This window comes from Pediculus humanus, genomic scaffold (genome assembly GCF_000006295.1).
Source record: "Pediculus humanus corporis 1103172107617 genomic scaffold, whole genome shotgun sequence".
NCBI lineage: Eukaryota > Metazoa > Arthropoda > Insecta > Psocodea > Pediculidae > Pediculus > Pediculus humanus.
In genome coordinates, this window is record NW_002987231.1 from 252,261 (window position 1) to 270,297 (window position 18,037).

The following is an 18,037-nucleotide window of genomic DNA, read 5'->3' on the forward strand; positions in this document are numbered from 1 at the left end:
AAAGAAGGAAAAATTTTTTTAAAAACTTTTACAATTTATTATTAAATTTAGTTAGAGTTGTCTAAAAAAAAAAAAAAAAATCTCATGGTGCTAATTATATATATTATTATTATTATTATTGATGTATTTACATAAAATAAATAATAAAAATGAAAATGGTGCTAAATAAATAAATAAATAAAAAAATGGTGCTTAATAACCAAAAATTTATATAAATAAATAAATTATTTTTTATTTCATTTATTATTATTATTATTATTATTAATGTGAATTTAATAATTGTTGTGATTATATATATTTAAATATTTATTTATATTATAATATCATATATAATATTACGCATAATAATAATAACAAAAAAAAAAAGTTAATTTATATTTCCTTAAAATTTTTCTTTTCCACAAATTGTTATAATTATTATTATTATTATTATTATTATCATTATCATTATTATTTTTGAAAATTTTGACTCGATACACAATACAAAAAATTCTTGTCATAAATATATATTTAACTTGAAGTTAATTAAATTTAAATAAATGGTTTTGTTGGTTTTTTTCTTTGTTTCGTTCGAGGTTTGTCAGATAAAACACATAAACATTCTTAGGACATACTCTCTGGAGGAAGGGGTGGTCCACCAAATCTTTTGGTTAGTTGTATTATTCTTTCAGCTTCACGAATTCCACTCAATCGAGCACCGTGAACGGTTGAATAATGACCAGGTACAGTTGCTTCACCGGCGAATAATAAAATAGGTGCAATGGGTTCGCAGGATCCAGGTACGGGTGATCCTAAATCACATTGTTGACCGACGTTTGATTCTAATCCCATGTAACTGTACGAACCGCAAAAGTTACAATCTGCCGTCCATTTTGATCTTAACACGTTGGCGGGATATGGTAGACAAGGATCGCCAGTGAATTGTCTCAAAACTCGAGTTATGGCTTCGGCGACTTCTTCTTCCGAACATAATTCCATAGTCGAGGCTTCTCTTCCTGCAACCCAAGCGCATAATACGTGTTGACTTCCGGCAAGTTCTTCGACGTAACAAAGGCCTTTCACCCAATCGTCTCTTGATGCCAGTTCGTCGGCTGACCATGCCAATTTGATACCCCCTTCTCTCCACACCCAAAACGGTCTCGTATATTCTAAAAATATTTTATTAACTACGCCAAATCCAAGTTTTCTGATGGCTTCAACTTTTTCGCAAGGCAAAGCTGGACAAAATAATTTATCGTGTTTAGCTTTTAAAACTCCCAAAGAAACGGTTACTATGACGTAATCTGCTTGAAATTCTTCACCGTCGCAACATTTAACGACGGCACGAGGACCGCAACTGGAGCCGATCGTACCCCAAAGTATACTTTGAACCGGTTTGCAATAACGGACGCTGCATTCTGGAAGATCACGTAAAAGGGGAGCCAAAACTCCTACGTATCCCAAAGGAACTCTCACATCTCCTCCGGGGATTTCAATGTAACTACCAAATTGATCCGCGCTTATCAGAGACAAATCGTCGCCGCATTTTGTTCTCAATATGTTTGTTAAACCGTACATGACTCTTGCCGCATCGTAACGTTGTTCTTCTGGAAAGTTGTGCAACTCTTGCTGTATTCTGATACCCAAAAAATTTAATAAATTTCCATGAGATCGACCGCAACCCATGCTGAACAGCGCTGCCGCTTGTTGTTCGATCTTTTTAAATGTGTGTAAAGCTGTCACGCTGACTGGGAAATCAATTGCTCGTCCATCGCTGGTGCAAAAAAGTCCTCTTTCGTCGGGTCGAGGAAGAGGATTTGATAAAAGACCCTCCTGTGCGGCCAATGTAAAAATTGGATTTGCAATGCAACCACCGTTAATATATTGAGCTCCCATTTCTGCAACGACATCTCCCATCCAACAGGAATGAATCCTACCACCCGGTCTAAAATAAAAAATAATGAAAAAATTTCCTCAAACGAAATAAAAATGAGGGGAGAGGGCGTTAAGAATTTAAGGTGAAATTAAAAAGGAAAAAGTGAAATAGTAATGTCAACCAAAGTGAAACAAGGACAAAAATTTTTGAGGTCTACAAATGACCCCAAGGTGGTCGATATATGTACACGTCATCAGAAAAAAAAAAAAAGTTATTTATTTATTATACCTGTCGGTTGCCTCGAGGACGGTAAAATTTCTTATACCGCAATGAACTAATCTTTGAGCAGCAGAAAGACCAGCAATTCCTCCACCAACAATAACAACCGTCGGCTCTGGTTTACATGGATTAACCATACATTTATCAAGTTTACAAACATCAACAAATTTAGCGTTTGTTGCAGGACATTTGGGACATTCTTTTGCGCTAAAACAACAACTTGAGCACACATGCCTGAAACATTAAAATTTTATTAATTTTCTTTAAGATTTGCGACTGGAGGAAGAGAAGGAGGAGGAAAAGATAATAATAATATTAAAACGCTTTTATTTCAAATTTTTTTTCTTTTTTTTTTTTTGTTCATAACAAAAACATAAACAAAAATTATTTGATAATATTAGTAAAAAATGTTACCTCGCTGCTTTTTTTAAAAGAAAACAAGAAGGTTTCCTATTAAACCTCACCAACATAACGAATAATTTTGACACGATTAATTACTATAGGAAAAAAAAAAAAAAAAAAAAAAATTTTTTTTAACGTGATAAAAAATTTTACTCCATTAAATTTTATATAATTTTAACCAAATAATAATAATAATAATAAGTTTATTGTTTTTTTTTTTTTTTCCCCTTTTGAAATTATTATTATGACGTTCATTTGTTTTTATTTACACGAAAAAAGTCTGCGATTCCTTTCAAAGTTTTTTTTTTTTTTTCCTACACATTTTCATCGATTTTCTTTCATCTATATATAATAATCATTATTATTATTATTATTTTGATAAAGTTTGAACAGATAAAAAATTGTATTGAAATTAAAATAATAATAATAAATAAATTTTGTAATGTTTTTCCCTTTTCTTATTAATTACATACGCGGACGCCATTTTGTCAAATTTTTAAAATAAAAAAACCGTTAAAAAATTTAATAATTTTTTTTTGATTCGTCGACGTCGCGTTGAAATTTTAAACGATTGAGATTGAATTGTACGGTCATGATATAATGATGATAATAATAATAATAATAATAAGAAAAGAAAATCATGTTCGAATGTAAATTAAAAATAATATTTCAGGTTTTTTTTTTTTTCCCAACAATTGAAACGATCGATATTGTCCTGTTTTATGTAATTCATTGAAATTTTTAACAAGGGGGGGAAGGGGGAAACACAAAACAGGTTTTTTGTTTTTTTTTTAACGGGAAAAAAGACAATTTTTAAATGTCAAAGGTTATTAATATTAATAAATAAATAAATAAACAAAATTAACATTAATAACTTTTATTAAAAATATATATATTTATATAAAATACATACGTGTATATATATATTAAAAAAAATAAATATATAAAAAAGTTTTTGTAATTTGTATAATAAATAGATTGTTTGATTCATAGATTACATCGTGTCGGAAGAATAATAGTTGTCGTCATAGAGTAAATAAATTTCATAAACAAAAACACGGATGTCGATAAATTTTCATTGTTTACGATTCGGGTAAAAATGAAAAGAGTGTAGGAGGAGGGGGAGGGGGAAGAGGGGGGAGGGAAGGGGAGAAGGAGGGGAGGGTAGGGGGCGCGCGCGCGCGAAAACGAAGGTTTTTAAAAAAAATATTTTCGCGTAAGCGTGAGTTCTTTTTCTTTTAATTAAACGTTTAAATCCGGATTTAATTAATTAATTATTGAGGGAATCAGGTGTTAATATTAATATTTTATATTTTCGCGTTTCTCTTTTACTTTCGGCCGTCATCGTAAGGCATATTTTTAATTTTTTAGGCGCTTTTTCCGACACGTGTATGGGTATTTTCACCGTGGTGTTTTGTCTTATATCTGTGTGAAAAAAATAATAATAATAATAATTATATTAAATGTTTTTAAAATTAAAAATTTGGATTTTACCTGGAATTTCAATTTTTCCCGGTACGATTAATAATTTATCGTAAGGTGGATCGATTGTTATTGTATATGTAACACGTGTTTGAAGCACGTGTACAAATTCATCAGTAACGCTATCTTCTTCGTCAGCACTTATAAACCATAGTATCAAACACAAACCGATATTCGTTTCTGAAAAAAAATTCCCAATATTTTTTTTTTTTATTTTCCGGGCGGGAAAAAATTTAAATAAAAAAAAAGGGAATAACACAAACCGAAATGTTTATTCCAGAAAACTTTTTCCTGATCGTGTAAAGTTTTTAAAAACATACTTTTTAACGAATCCCATAATGAATGATTTCTAACCGGAATGTTTATCGTCGTCATTAACGGACAATTTATATTTGCTGGAACGTTTAATGTTAAATTTTTCCCTTTTTCCGGACAAGTGCATTCGACTTGAGGCGACCATAATTCCGAATAAAATCCATTTAATACCGGTATTGGAACTTTAGTGTTCACGTTAATTGATATCTTTTTAATAAAAAAAAAAAAAAACAAATTCGTTTATGTTTCTCTCTTTCGAATATCAAAAAAAAAAAAAGAAAATTAAATTTACCAATACTAGAAAATCTCCAACTTCTGAACTTCTAAAAAGTAACCAAAAATTTCTTGATTCTTCTGTTATACACGTGACCGTGACGGGTAATGTCGTTGATTTTTCTCTAAATTTTATTTTTATTTCGCTTTTGTTTAAAAATAAACGTCTTGATATTTTACGATTTCTTATTTTCGACCAGGGTTTTATAGTAACTGATATATCCGTATTACCTGGATACGATATTAATAATAATAATAATAATAATAATGGATAAAATCATTCGAAGGAAAAAAACGGGGAGGAAAAAAAAACCTTTGTAAACGGGTTTGTTTGTCGTGTACCAAATATCGTAAACGGCAGGTTCGCGATATGGTGACGTTATAGGTATATCCGTACATAAAACTTTATAAAGAGGAGTCGTGAATGATAATTTTGTACTTTCCAAAAGGTCCGAAGGTTCTCCCTCGAGTGAAAAAGCAACATGTTGTGCAAAATTTGGACTAATGACGTTACCGCAAAGAATCAAAGTTGCTAAAATTTATATTAAAAAAAAAGAAATTTTTTTTTTTTTCCTTTGTTTAATAATACACGTTTCGTACCGGAAATAACTACAAACCGGAAGCTTTTTTTATCTTTCTCGCCGTGTATATAATTTCAACGTTGACAGAAGTTCTAGGTTCTATTTCGATAATGATGGCATTTGTATTTTTCAAATGAAAAAAACCCTGATATTGTCCGAAAAATTTTAAACGATAAAAAACTTTTTCAGCATTTTCATTTTTTATTTGTATCGATCTCGATGAACCTGTAATTAATAATAATAATAATAATAAACGTTTGTTAAGAGTGTAAAGGGGGGGGGGGAATAGTAAATAAATAAATAATTACTTAGAGAAAGAGATGCGTAAAAATTAATTTTTAAACTCGGATAAAGAGTCGGTAATATTTGATATAATTGCATAATTAAAAATATCATAAAAACCGGATTTGGATAAACAATATCGGAAGCTTCAACGGAAAGACCCAAATTAATATCTCGCCATGCAAGAGTTAATTTCGTCGCATTGTGATAAAGCTAAAACGGGGAAAATTGTCGTTAAAAAAAAAAAAAAACAATAGACGTGGTAGGAAGGAGGAGGAAAAGGGATACGTCGTGGCATTTTAATACCTTGTTCGTCGTATCCGGTTTTAAAAAAATATCACTGAAATATTCAGCGGTTATGTATGGACAATGTGAACAAGTTAAAAAAATAAGAGCGAGTGAATCCGATAAATCTTTATCGAAATTTGTTACGGATTTATAAGTAATCGGAGAATTTTCCCTCATGTAATATTTTTGACTTTCCTTTTTAAAATGTTGATTTATCCAAAAGAGTAATGATTTTTCCTAAAAACAAATTTTTACATTATCGATATATGATTTAAAAAAAAAAAAAAAAAATTTTTAAGGAACAGGAACACGTCGTACCTGAGAACAGAAAACGTTACTGTTTAACGAATTCGTTAAAGAATTTGCCATTTGAGTATCCACTGGCGAATGTAAAATAACACATTTTATTAATATTTGTTCTTTGGGTCCAGCAATCTAAAATTAATATTAATAATAATAATAATAATAATCGATTTATTTCCATAATAATGGTTTTTTTTTGTGTGTTTATTTACTTCAGTTTCTGGAATCGATGCCGGCCAACGAAGTTTTCTCAATACAAAATTCCTATAAATTTGTATGATGACGTCAAGCCAAGCCTGTTTCGATCTTGCTTCCATGGCCGTTTTATCCAAAACGTCAAATTCGTGTACGATGCTTTGATTTTCAACCGTTATATAATGCGAATCTGGATCATCTAATTTGTCATCTCTACTATCAAATACGTGTTCGGATTCTAATTTTCCATTGTCTCCCAATGATTTTCTCCAGGATTGACCGCGGGAAAACAACGATGATATGCTCATGCTTTCATTTTTTTCAACGTTGTCTCTATGATTCACCATCGATATCCTTTTGTTTATTTTTTTTTTTTCACTGTTCTGACGCAAAACAGGAGAGAGAATGAATATAGGGAGGGGAAACGGGGGAGACAGGGGGCGAGGGGGGGGAGGTGGGCATATTTGTTTCCCTTACCAAAATAACAGTTTCCGAATTACTATGATGCGATAAATAATTTGTATAATCATCGTAATTTAATAAATATTCCGGTCTCACGTGTGGTAAAAAACATCCTTCCTTATTCAAATACTGGAGAATTGCGGAAAAATAATTATAATTGCTAACATCTTTCATATCTGCCAATGACCTTAAAAAAAAAAATGATCATCATTAGTACTACTACTACTACTACCTTTTCCCCCTCCCCTCCCCTCCCTACCCCCGAATCAGAATTTTTTTTTTTTTTTTTACCTCATGGGTTCGTATTCGTATATTTGGGTCCCTAGTAAAACTTCTAAAAAATCAAAAAAATTAGTATCGTCTGTAAATTTACTTGATACGTTTATTTTATGTTTACGCTTTTTAAGACTAAAAGATTTTTTAACTTTTTGAAAACTGAAAGGTATTAGAAATGTCAAATCGCAATGCATGACCTGAAACACAAAATATACATGAAAAACGTAAATTTAAATATATATTATGACGTCATCATTAGTATAATAATAATAAAAAAAAGTAATCTCACAACTTGAAATATCCATCTTTCGACGTAATTAAATGTTTCCGTTATGTATTTTCCATAATTAGTTAATGGCAATGGAAAAAACGGATATGAAACTTCCAAATTATCTTCCGATTCTTTTAAATTAGATGACGTGTAATCACCGGAAGTGTTTGGTTTAACCGAATGTATTTCATTTTGACTTGCAGCTGTGTATAAGAAAACAAAAAGAAAATTTTTTTTTTTTTTCCCCTCCACTCTCCCACTTTAATTTTTTTTTTTTTTTTTTTAAAAATCGAAATGATTCCTTCCGAAAGAAGGGAGGGGGGGGGGAAAAATGATACCAAAAAAATTTTAAAAAACCTGCTTTTAAATGACGTCAAACCGCTTAAACTGCTCATTTTTTGTTTTTTTATCTGTGTATTGAGTATCGTGTTGAAATATTTCAATTGTGTAGGTTTGCTCATTGATTTTGACAGGAGGGTTGATAATTTAAAATTAGGTCCGATGGGGGCCGGTGTTATCATAGGCATCTAAATATATATATATATATATATCATTATTATTATTATTACGAGGTATACACAAGTATATAAATTTCATTTTTTTAATAATTATTAACCGGATAATCCATTCTAGTTAATTCTTCCTTATTGAAATGAAACATTTTTTTCGGATTAGTTTTAGATTTTTGCGATTTTTTATTCAATACGTAATTCGAATCGTTATTTTCCGGATCTATTTTTATTATTTTATATTTAGATTTTTGCGTGACTAAAAATGCGTGATTCGTTAATGCCGAATTATCCGATACACCCGTCACTAATACCGTGCAATAATTAAATGATGAGTCGAAAAAAACTAGGTAGTTCCTAGAGAGAGAGAGAGAATGAAGAAATTAATAAATAATAACATTGATGATGATTTTAAAAAAAAATGACGAGGGTTATCGTACCTTAAACTAACCGGAAAACCACTTGTAAACGTTATGAGGATTTCAAATTCTTGCATTTCCGGTTTCGGAACGATTCTCGGATCTTTTTGCCACGTGTATGAAAGACAATGATAAATGGCTTCATGACTATCCGGAGGAGTCCACAACGTGCAATTAATCACATCGTTAAATATGTAATTTTCCGCATAAACGCTCATCAATATTTCGCAACCGATTTCCAATGGCAATGGTGGAAAATGTATCTGATTTATTAATGAAAAAACAATAAATTTATCATTTCATACTTTAATTCATTTTAAAATAAATAAATAAATAAATAATAATAATAATGACTTCTCTGAATTCGGCAAAAAGTCTCGGTTGTTTAAGTTCTCCTTTCATTTTAATATAATTATAAACGTAACCGTTATTGTAATTTTTAACGTAAACAGGTACGGATATATCGTAAATGCCAGGTTTGAAGGGTGAAAATTTTGCAATCAAAGTTAAATTTTCACCTTGTTTAAGTTCTGCTTTTATCGATTTCGATCTACGATCAATTAAACTATCGTCTGTCGGTATCAAATCGAAAGGGCTGTTATTTCCTTCCCCCAAATCATCGTTTCTTATGCAAAAAACAACATTGTCCGTAAATTCGTTTGAAAAAATTATTTTTTGAGTCTTCTCACCGGAAATGAAAAGAAATTTTTTTTTTTATTAAATTTTCGTGTAATTCTAAAAAGTTTTAACTCCTAATAAATATACCTGAGTGTATGAATTAATCATCGGTTCGAAATCAATGTTTAAATTCGATATGGATAAAAGACTCGGTGATACGTCACTGTGTATGCAAACAATTGGAATTTTTATTTTTGAATTTGCCGAATGAAAAACGGTACCTGAATTTTCGTAAACTCTATAGACGAAGAAAAAAAAAATTTTGTTATCACGAGTCTTCGTATATTATATAAAGATGATGATAATAATAAATTAAAATATTTGTTTACTTTTCGTTGGTGGCTATGTAATAATCAAGATGTTCGCTTTCGGGTTGTTGTAAATTTGGGGGACCCAATATATTGTTTATTATTATTGGTAGATAAAAAACAAAACGTGCCACGTCGGTCGGATTAAATTGTATTTTCATTTTAGCATGTTTCGATGGGGGAAGAAATATTTTTGATTTATCTTTGAGTATGCTATATTCTGGACAACCGTCAAAATTAACTTCTATTTTTGCAGGTGTCGTACCTACATTTTCCAAGCATAATGTTGCTATGTCAAATGATTGCGAACATATTTTACGCATTATAACTTGTCCCGGTTTTATTCTTATCTTTAAAATGTAAAAAAATTTATTAAATTTAAAGATTTTATTTAGAGGAGGGGAGAGGAGGAGGGTAGGGGGAAAATAAAAATGAATACGATACGTTGGGCATGACGGTGTTACCAACAACTTTCATTGATATTTTTTGATACTGATGAAGAAAAAGCGATACTTCGATATTAAAATTCATAATAACTGGAATTTTAACGGAAACTTCCAGCGGGAAAAAACTTCTAGCTTTTATTACTCCACTTTTTGGACTTATAACGACTCCAGGCATCGGATCCCAATTTAATACTTCAAATGAAACATCTTTGAAACTACCTGTTTAAAAATTATTATTATTATCATTATTTAAACGGGATAAAATAATTTAAAAAATAAAAATAAAAAAAATTTTACCGTTTTGTATAATAGGTACGGCTTTAGTTAATAAATTTAAAGGTACGTCGCGCATGTCGATGTAATTTTTTAAAAAACCAACCGGTAAATTTTGTACCGGATACATAAATTTAACAGTTTCAGAATTTCCACTTTCCGAAACTAAATTTATTTCGGAATAAAATGATTTTCCAGGACCGACGTTCAATTTAACTTCCGTTACTATTTGACTCTTTGGCGGTACTTCTCCTGTAATCAAAAACGATGATGATGATGATGAACGCGGAGAGAGAGAGAGAGATAGACGATTACGAAGGATTACAAAAGGGAAATTAATAATGATAATGGTAACCTTCTGGAAGGACCAAAGCAAAAGCAGAATCCGATGGAATACGCCAAAAATATTTAATAACTGCTTGTAACGGATTTCCAAGTTTAACATGCATAACATTTGATTGAAAAGCTCCTTGGGGAGGATAATCTTCAAATTTAACGACTAAATTTTTACTTTCGAGTATTAAAGTTTTCGATGTCACGTATGCGGACATGGTTATCTTAAATTGATGACTTCCGTTAATGACGTAATCTAAAAACCTGGAAAAAAAAATTGATCGTTGTTGTTGTTGGGGAGAGGGGGGTGGGGGAAAAAAGAAAATTTTTTTTTTTAAACTGGATAAATTACCCGTAGTGACGTCCTAAATCTTTTGTTATGAATGATACGGTAAAAGATTTCGAATTTAACGATGCCACGTGTACGTTTTCACCATCTATGACTTTAACGGCTGATTTTCCAGGTACGAATTGTATTCCTATCGGGAAAGGATTTAAATTTTCAACGACTAATGTTTCCAATACCGGAGTATTAACGGCTATCTGAAATTTTCCAAACAAAGAGTCATACAAAAAAAAAATTTTAATTTAAATAAATTGAATTTATTAAAAAATAAAAAAAATTATTAACCGTTCCGTAATTAATAAGTTTAGGTTCGACGTTTATGTTATTGAGATCGTGGGGGGACAAGGGTACCATACTATATTGAGGATGATCATCTGATTTTTTTTTTATGCTTATTAATTTAATTTTTGATGGGATTTTCAATTTCCATTGACAATCTTCGATGCAAAAATATTTTTCTTTAAATATATTCTCTTTAAAATCTTTCATTTTCGGATAATTTTTAAGTAGATAATCTTTTAATATTTCCAAATTATTATTCCATATTAAATAATGTTTATTTGTTTTATCATCCGGTATCAAACAATTTTTCTTTTCCATTTTTAATAAGCTATTTTGTGGGGGGGAGAGAGAAAGAGAAATTATTATTATTATTAACGTGTAAACATATATAACGGTTATTATAATTACTCTTCGGCATTTTTCAACGTTGATATTTGATTCATTTTATTTTCTTTATTTTTATTTTGTTCTAATAAAATAATATTATTTATTTTCTGTTTATTATCGCAAAAAGGTTTTTTCTTCCTTTGAAATTTATCTAAATTCCTTAAACAAGGTTCGATAAATTGTTGTTTTTGTTCTAAATTATTTTTTATTAATGAATTTTCTTTCGTGCAAAGACTTTGAGCTGGAAAAGAAATTTTTTTTTTTTTTACGAAGTTGGCAGCGATGATTTTTTTTTTTTTTTAAATTTATCTATGTATTCATACTCACTCATTTTATTTTTTAATGATAATGGTAAATTATTAGCAACGTATTTAACGGGTAAACGAACTGTTAATATCGACAATAATTGTTTATCATCGCTGTAAACTACGTCGGATTTAGCAAATAATTCAATGTGTAAAAAATTTTCAAATTTTCCTTTTTAACAAAGAAAAAAAAAAAAAGAAAAACAATTAATTTAAGTTATGGGGGAAGAGGGGGAGAGGAGAGGCGCACACTCGCACACACACACGCACCTGCACAAGTGGGAGTGACAGATATTAAAAATTCATGAGATTGTTCAGGTTTGAGCCAACCTTCCTCGATTGGAGAAAAAGTCACGTTCATCACTTTGTGAATTTTAAATTTAATCGGTAATATGTTTTCATTTGTTATTTTTAAAACTCTATTTCCGGTTTGACCGATGTACAAAGGTTCGAATTCGAAAGAGGAAGGTTGCAAACCTAATCTCGGTTCGACACCTGAACCGTGCAAACAAAGCCTAACTATTTTATCTTCGTTATCATTTAAAGAATTGATAAAAAATCCTTCGTTTCTTATATCGGATTCGATTCCCAAAAGATCTGATACGTATTGTGACGTCACAAGGTGTTTAGAAGGTTCCGAGGAAACGTTTTGAGATGAAAATATCGATAGTGCTAAGAGTGAATCTTTTCCAGCTTGCGAATGATACTGCGATTGATGTCTGGTTTCTTTTTTATCTAGGAAAAAATTCATTAAATAATTAAATAAATAAATAAAAGTTATTAATTAACTACCTACCCAGTTCCGTTATTTCGATACAATGAACTCTTATCATTCTTGCAAAAAGTATGTGTTCCATTCTTGAATCTTTTTTCCTTTTATTCTCTGTCGTGTGCCAACCTTTTTTCGGACTGGTTTTTTTAGGTTGAAACCTAAATATATAATATCAATTTCTGATATTAATTTTTATCACTATCTCCCTACGATCCGTTGATTCTTTTTTGATATTAAATCGAAGTGGGGGAGGGGGAAGGGGGTGAAAAACTCACAAAACCGTTACAATTCTCGTTTCGAAAGGTTCTAAACGTCCTTCTTCGGCGGTCAAATCAAACATTTTACAAACTTCGTTAATTTTTCTTGCTTTTTTTATAAACTAAAATTAAATAGTTATTATTATAATAATTTTATTGATTATGTTTATTTGTGATGGGCGGGTAGGTACCAACCAATAGGCTTCCACTTATTTCCGCAAGCGTTATAAACAACGTCGTATCCGCGCTGTAATTTTTCAATAGAAAACATTGAGCCCTTTGAGTGTTTATAAAAGTTGGTGGAAAATCAATAAGAGCAAGATCATCGGTTGCATTTGGATGAAGAATTTCAAGACGTGGTTTAACAACGTCTACCATTATCGGTACTCTCGTCGACATTTCATTGGTCGTCACCCTTAAAGGATAAAAAAAAAAAAAAACTTTAAAAAGATAATAATGATGATGATTTATACTTTGATAAAACATTCGGATACCGACCATAATTCCTTGTAGTATTCACCTTCAATCATTCCCATTAATTCTACGAAAATAGTAACGGAACTTTTGGCTTTGATGGTTCCACGATGAGGCGTTACAACCAATTCCAAATCATTTTTTCCTAAATCGATTTCAAATTTTGTCCTTTTGCCCCCCGAATTATATATTGTAAATGATAAAGTTTTTGCCGATGCTCCGATATTTATTTTTTTAAAATTTAATTGCGATGGTCCGACAACAATTTCGGGTGCGGCTCTTTTACTATTATTTTTAAAAAAAATAGTAGAAATTTTTCGTTAATAATAATAATAATAATAATAATAAGGGATTTTTATATGAATGACTCACACTACTATCGGATAATCAATGAGTTTTCCATTTATCTGTATCGGAATTTGTGATCTTCTCACCAAATCATCATTGTGATAAGAATAAGTTAATGTTTTTGTCAACGAAGAACCGCTGGCTAATATTTTAGGACGTCCAGAATATTTTTTTATTTGAAATATCTTCATTACAAACAAAAAAACGTATATATAATGATGATTATGATGATGACGATGATGATGATGATGATGATGAAACAACTCACAAATGAATTGGGTTCACCTATTTTAATCAGTATCGGTTTTTTACCAATATTTTGTATTTTAATTTTTTCGGCAAATTGTTTTCCTTCGAACGCATCAATAAATTCGATGACTTTCGGCGTGAATCGAACGCCTTCGAATATAAAACTGGTTTCATTTAATGATGGTTTAAGTAAAACATTATCTTCAAAATCTACATCGTCGTCTGAAGCGAGTTTCGATGATGAATCTTCTTTTGAAAATCCTCCTCCACCGTTCATTTTCGGATCACTCGCTACTCCTTTGCCCCTTTCAACAGATGAACCAAACATTACTTTTTTTTTTTTTTTATATTAAATATTATACATTAATAACATTTATTTATTTATTATTACTATGTAAACAACAAAGTATTTCGCTATGAATCTACTGCTTCTTCAAAATAATCATAATAATAATAAACACAAATATATGTTTTTAATTTTTTATTTTTTTTTTCCTTATTAATTTTTAGAATAAGAAAACAACAAGTGAGTGTTTACGTATTTGCTTGAACAAAAAAAAAAAAAAAAAAAAAGAATAAAGAAAGGAAGAAAGGAAGGAAGGAAGGAATTTCGAAAGATTTTTTAAAAAAAAAAAACCTCCAAAAGTTAATCTGAAGAGAGAGAGAGAAAAAAGGGGAAGAGGGGGGAGGAAAAGAATAAGAGAAAGAAAAAGGCGTTTTTAATCAGTTGAATTTATGTTGGGAACATGTTGAGATATAAACGCCCCCCTTGAAAAAAAAGTTTTTTTTTTTTTTTTTTTTTTTTGTTTCGTCAAATTCAAAAAAGCTCATTTCTTCTCTTCCTTTATTTTCCTTTTTTCCTTTTTTTCCTTTTTTTTCTGCTTCATTCGAGTTTTATATTCGTAATTTTTCTTATTTCACGGTGAAAGAAAAAAAGAAATACATAAAAATTTATGCATAAAACTATTTAAAGAATAAAAAATTATTATTATTATTATTATTAAAGTGTAAATTTATTGATTAATAAAAACGAAAAATAAAAACGATTATCGATTTATTTAAATAAAATAAATAATAATTAAATATGGCGAATGAATAAATAAATTAAAATTATTTTTAAAAAAAATTTTTTTTTAGGCATTACGGGAATAGACATTGTGGAAAAGCGACGATGATTTTTTGACTTGTATGTGTTTATATATATACACATAAAACCCCATTCCAATGGTTTTTCTCCAGTTGAATGCTTTTTTTTTTTTTGAATCCCTCCCGGTTTTCCTTTTTTTCCTTTTTAGTGATGGGGAATGATTAATGAGACCGAAGTAAACATGGTTTCTCATACTACAATTTTCTTTTTAGAGGACCCCTTTGGTGAAAGCGTAGCGCACGAATACACCCCCTAAAACCTTTAAGAAGACATCTGTTTCATTTTTTTTTCCGCATCCTTTTATTATTATTATTATTATTATTATTATTATTATTATTATTATTATTATTACTTCATTTTCATTCGTGATTAACCGATGAATATATTTATAAAAAAAAAAAAAATTTTTTTTTTTTTGTTTGCCTTTTTTTTATATCGAAACCATTTATTTAGTTAACAACAACAGCAACAACAGCAATTTGTGTCGTTAAAAAAAATTAAAAGAAAAAAATCTTTTTCCTCTCTTCCTGTTGTTGTTTTTAACCTTTTAAAAGTTTTCCACTCTTTCTCTCTCTCTCTCTCTCTCTCTCTTTCTTTTGCATAATTAAATATAAAAATTTATGGTTATGTCATGTTTTCGACCTCATTTTCATTTCACCTTTTTAAGTCGGCTGTGATTTAACCGACGATGAAGACGAAGACAACGAGGGTTTTTCTGTTGTTTTTATGGTTTTTAAAAAAAAAAAAACTTTTTTATCTCCTATGGAAAACTTTTTTTGTATAATTGAAAATTCGAGTAGGCCCCCCCCTCGCACACGAAAATTTTTTCAACATTAATTATAACGTTTCGATGAAACTTATCATCCGTAAAATAATTTTTTTTTTTTCTTTTTTTCTGTTGTTGTTGTTGTTCACAAGTGGTAATACATTGTTCTCGTTTTGTATTCATAAATTTCAATTCTTTCTCTCTCTCTCTCTCTTTTCAATGGATTCCCGCTGCGTTATTATGATATAAAAATATTAGCAACAGCAAACATCAACAGCAGGTCGTTTTTTTTCTCTCTCTCTCTCTCTTTTTCTTTTCTTTTCTTTCTTTTATTTGTTTTTACAATCATTTTCCTTTTTTTTTTTTTTTCTTTCAATTTTGTCATCATCGTCATCGTCATCATCACGACTTTTATTTTATTACGATTCGCCATATTTAAAAAATTAAAAAAAAAAAAAAATTTTTTTAATTTAAATAAATGGATTGTTAAATAAATAAATTAATTTTTTTAAAAATGAAAAACCGGATGTAAAGAGTAAAAAAATATCCTAAGGTTATAAGGGGAAAAAAAAATAAAATGGCGGATCACATTTTTTTTTTTTTTTTTTTTTTTACGTTAAAAAAAAAAAAGAAAAATTTATTTCTTCTGCTAAATAAATATTCTTTATGTTAGTTATAAGATTAAAATATGAATAAATTATGCTGATTATGCTTTTGGGTTGATTTAATACTTACTCATCGTTAGTTTAATCCAACCTTTTTTTTTTTTTTTTTGCTTCCCATTTGTTTAGTTAATAATTGATGGGTGCGTGCGCGTGTTACAAAAAAAAAGGTACAACCTTTACCTTCTTCTCCCTTTTTTTAAAGAAAGAAACGGTAACGGAGTTATAATAAAAAAAAATTTTCTAAAAGTTTAAAAAAAAACCTCTCGCGAATAAAAATGATAATAAAATTAAAATTGGCAATATGAAAGATCCGATACCACGAATTCAGACATTGAACCTTCCACCCCCTCCCCCCCGATACTATACAATAAAAAAAAAAGAAGTAATAATTTATAATTATAAAACATTGGGGCCAGTCCCCTGGAGAAAGAAAAATAGATTTTTACCAAACAATGTGATATGTTTACCATTTTTCTGCCTACGGATTTCAATTGCCTTTTATATCAATTAAAAAAATAATGTGAAACGCCACCATCTTCCCTCTCCATCCTCCATCTTTTTTTTTTTTTTTTAATTTAATCATTTATCGAAGAGAGAGAGAGAGAGAGAGAGAGAGAGAGAGAGAGAGAGAGAGAAATGCTTTGAGTTTTTCATATTAAAAATTAATTTTTTTTTTTTTTTGAATCGAACCCAAAAAAATAATTTTTGTTCCTTCGGGGCATCGATTTTTTTTCCACATCAAAGAATGTTTGGATATAATCGAACCGCCGGAAAAACCAATACGCGATTTTCCTTTTTTTTTTTTTTTCACCGTACGAATCGTTGATTAATTTTCTACTAATTTTTTTTTCCTTTTCCTTTTCCTTTTATTATTATTAAAAACTTTTGCTTTTTTTTTTTAAAAATGTAAATATTTAAAAAAAAAAAAAAGATGAAGGAAAAGGGAAAAAATGAAAACACATGAATGAAAATCAAATGTAGTTATTGTTTCCGGTTGACTACATAAGTGGGTGCCAAGTATCCTCCGTTGGGGGTTAAAAAGGGTTTGTTGGCAGCAAAAAAAAGAGAGAGAGAGAGTAAAAGTACAATATGTTTCACTTTAGAGAGGAGTCAGGAAGTAAATGACACCTTTGGGACTACTACTACTACTACTACTACCACCACTACTACTACCACTACTGAATTCTAAAACCCATCGTGATATATAATAAAACTCTCCGACCCGTTTTTCTCTTCTATTCTTTTCTTTTCTTCCATCTTTAAACTATATTTTAAAAGAAAAAAACAATCCGACATTATGAATTTTATTAATTATAAATAAATATACATACGATTTGAATAAACTTTAAAACTTTATTCAAATTTAATAATTTAAACCATAAATTTATTATTATTATTATTATCATCACGTGATTAATGTAATTAAATAATAGAAATTTAATAAATAACATCGGTCGGTCGGTCGATTTTCTGTTAGCATAAATAAAATTTTGTTTGATTTTACATTGGAAAAATTTACAAGAAAGAAAGAGAATAATAATAATAATAATTTGTATATAGGAAAAACGTTTTTGGAATTTTCATTCGGGAAAAGATAAGCCGATGATGTTGTCATCGCAACATGGCACAAAAGGCTATATATATATATATATGTACATAGGTTGCCATGGAAATGTGTCGGGATATAACGCCGCAGAATTTTTAACCATTCTTATATAAAAACTTTTCTTCATCTTCTTCCTCTTCTTCATCTTCTTCTTTATCTTCCTCTTCTTCTCTTTTTCATTTTTTTTTTTTTTTTTTTTTAAA

At 29.6% G+C, this 18,037-nt stretch overlaps 2 protein-coding genes across 2 annotated transcripts; both read right to left on the bottom strand.

The window, feature by feature from the left end:
* Positions 1-603: 603 nt before the first annotated feature.
* Phum_PHUM248850 (protein anon-37Cs, putative) lies at positions 604-2,604 on the bottom strand (the record flags this gene model as incomplete). Its single annotated transcript, XM_002426295.1, has 3 exons — positions 604-1,924; positions 2,144-2,368; positions 2,594-2,604. The coding sequence occupies 3 exons, from the start codon at positions 2,602-2,604 to the stop codon at positions 604-606; spliced, it is 1,557 nt and encodes a 518-aa protein (XP_002426340.1).
* A 1,202-nt stretch (positions 2,605-3,806) lies between these two features.
* Positions 3,807-13,978, bottom strand: Phum_PHUM248860 (uncharacterized protein; the record flags this gene model as incomplete). Its single annotated transcript, XM_002426296.1, has 32 exons — positions 3,807-3,961; positions 4,031-4,198; positions 4,282-4,515; positions 4,655-4,837; positions 4,920-5,107; positions 5,220-5,412; positions 5,496-5,682; positions 5,776-5,994; positions 6,076-6,192; positions 6,273-6,638; positions 6,733-6,904; positions 7,009-7,190; positions 7,283-7,467; positions 7,644-7,791; positions 8,225-8,455; positions 8,547-8,873; positions 8,958-9,108; positions 9,200-9,528; positions 9,623-9,843; positions 10,000-10,149; positions 10,253-10,494; positions 10,583-10,773; positions 10,928-11,186; positions 11,267-11,486; positions 11,573-11,722; positions 11,821-12,285; positions 12,347-12,480; positions 12,598-12,670; positions 12,771-12,994; positions 13,078-13,338; positions 13,426-13,586; positions 13,670-13,978. The coding sequence occupies 32 exons, from the start codon at positions 13,976-13,978 to the stop codon at positions 3,807-3,809; spliced, it is 6,795 nt and encodes a 2,264-aa protein (XP_002426341.1).
* Between the last annotated feature and the right edge of the window lie 4,059 nt (positions 13,979-18,037).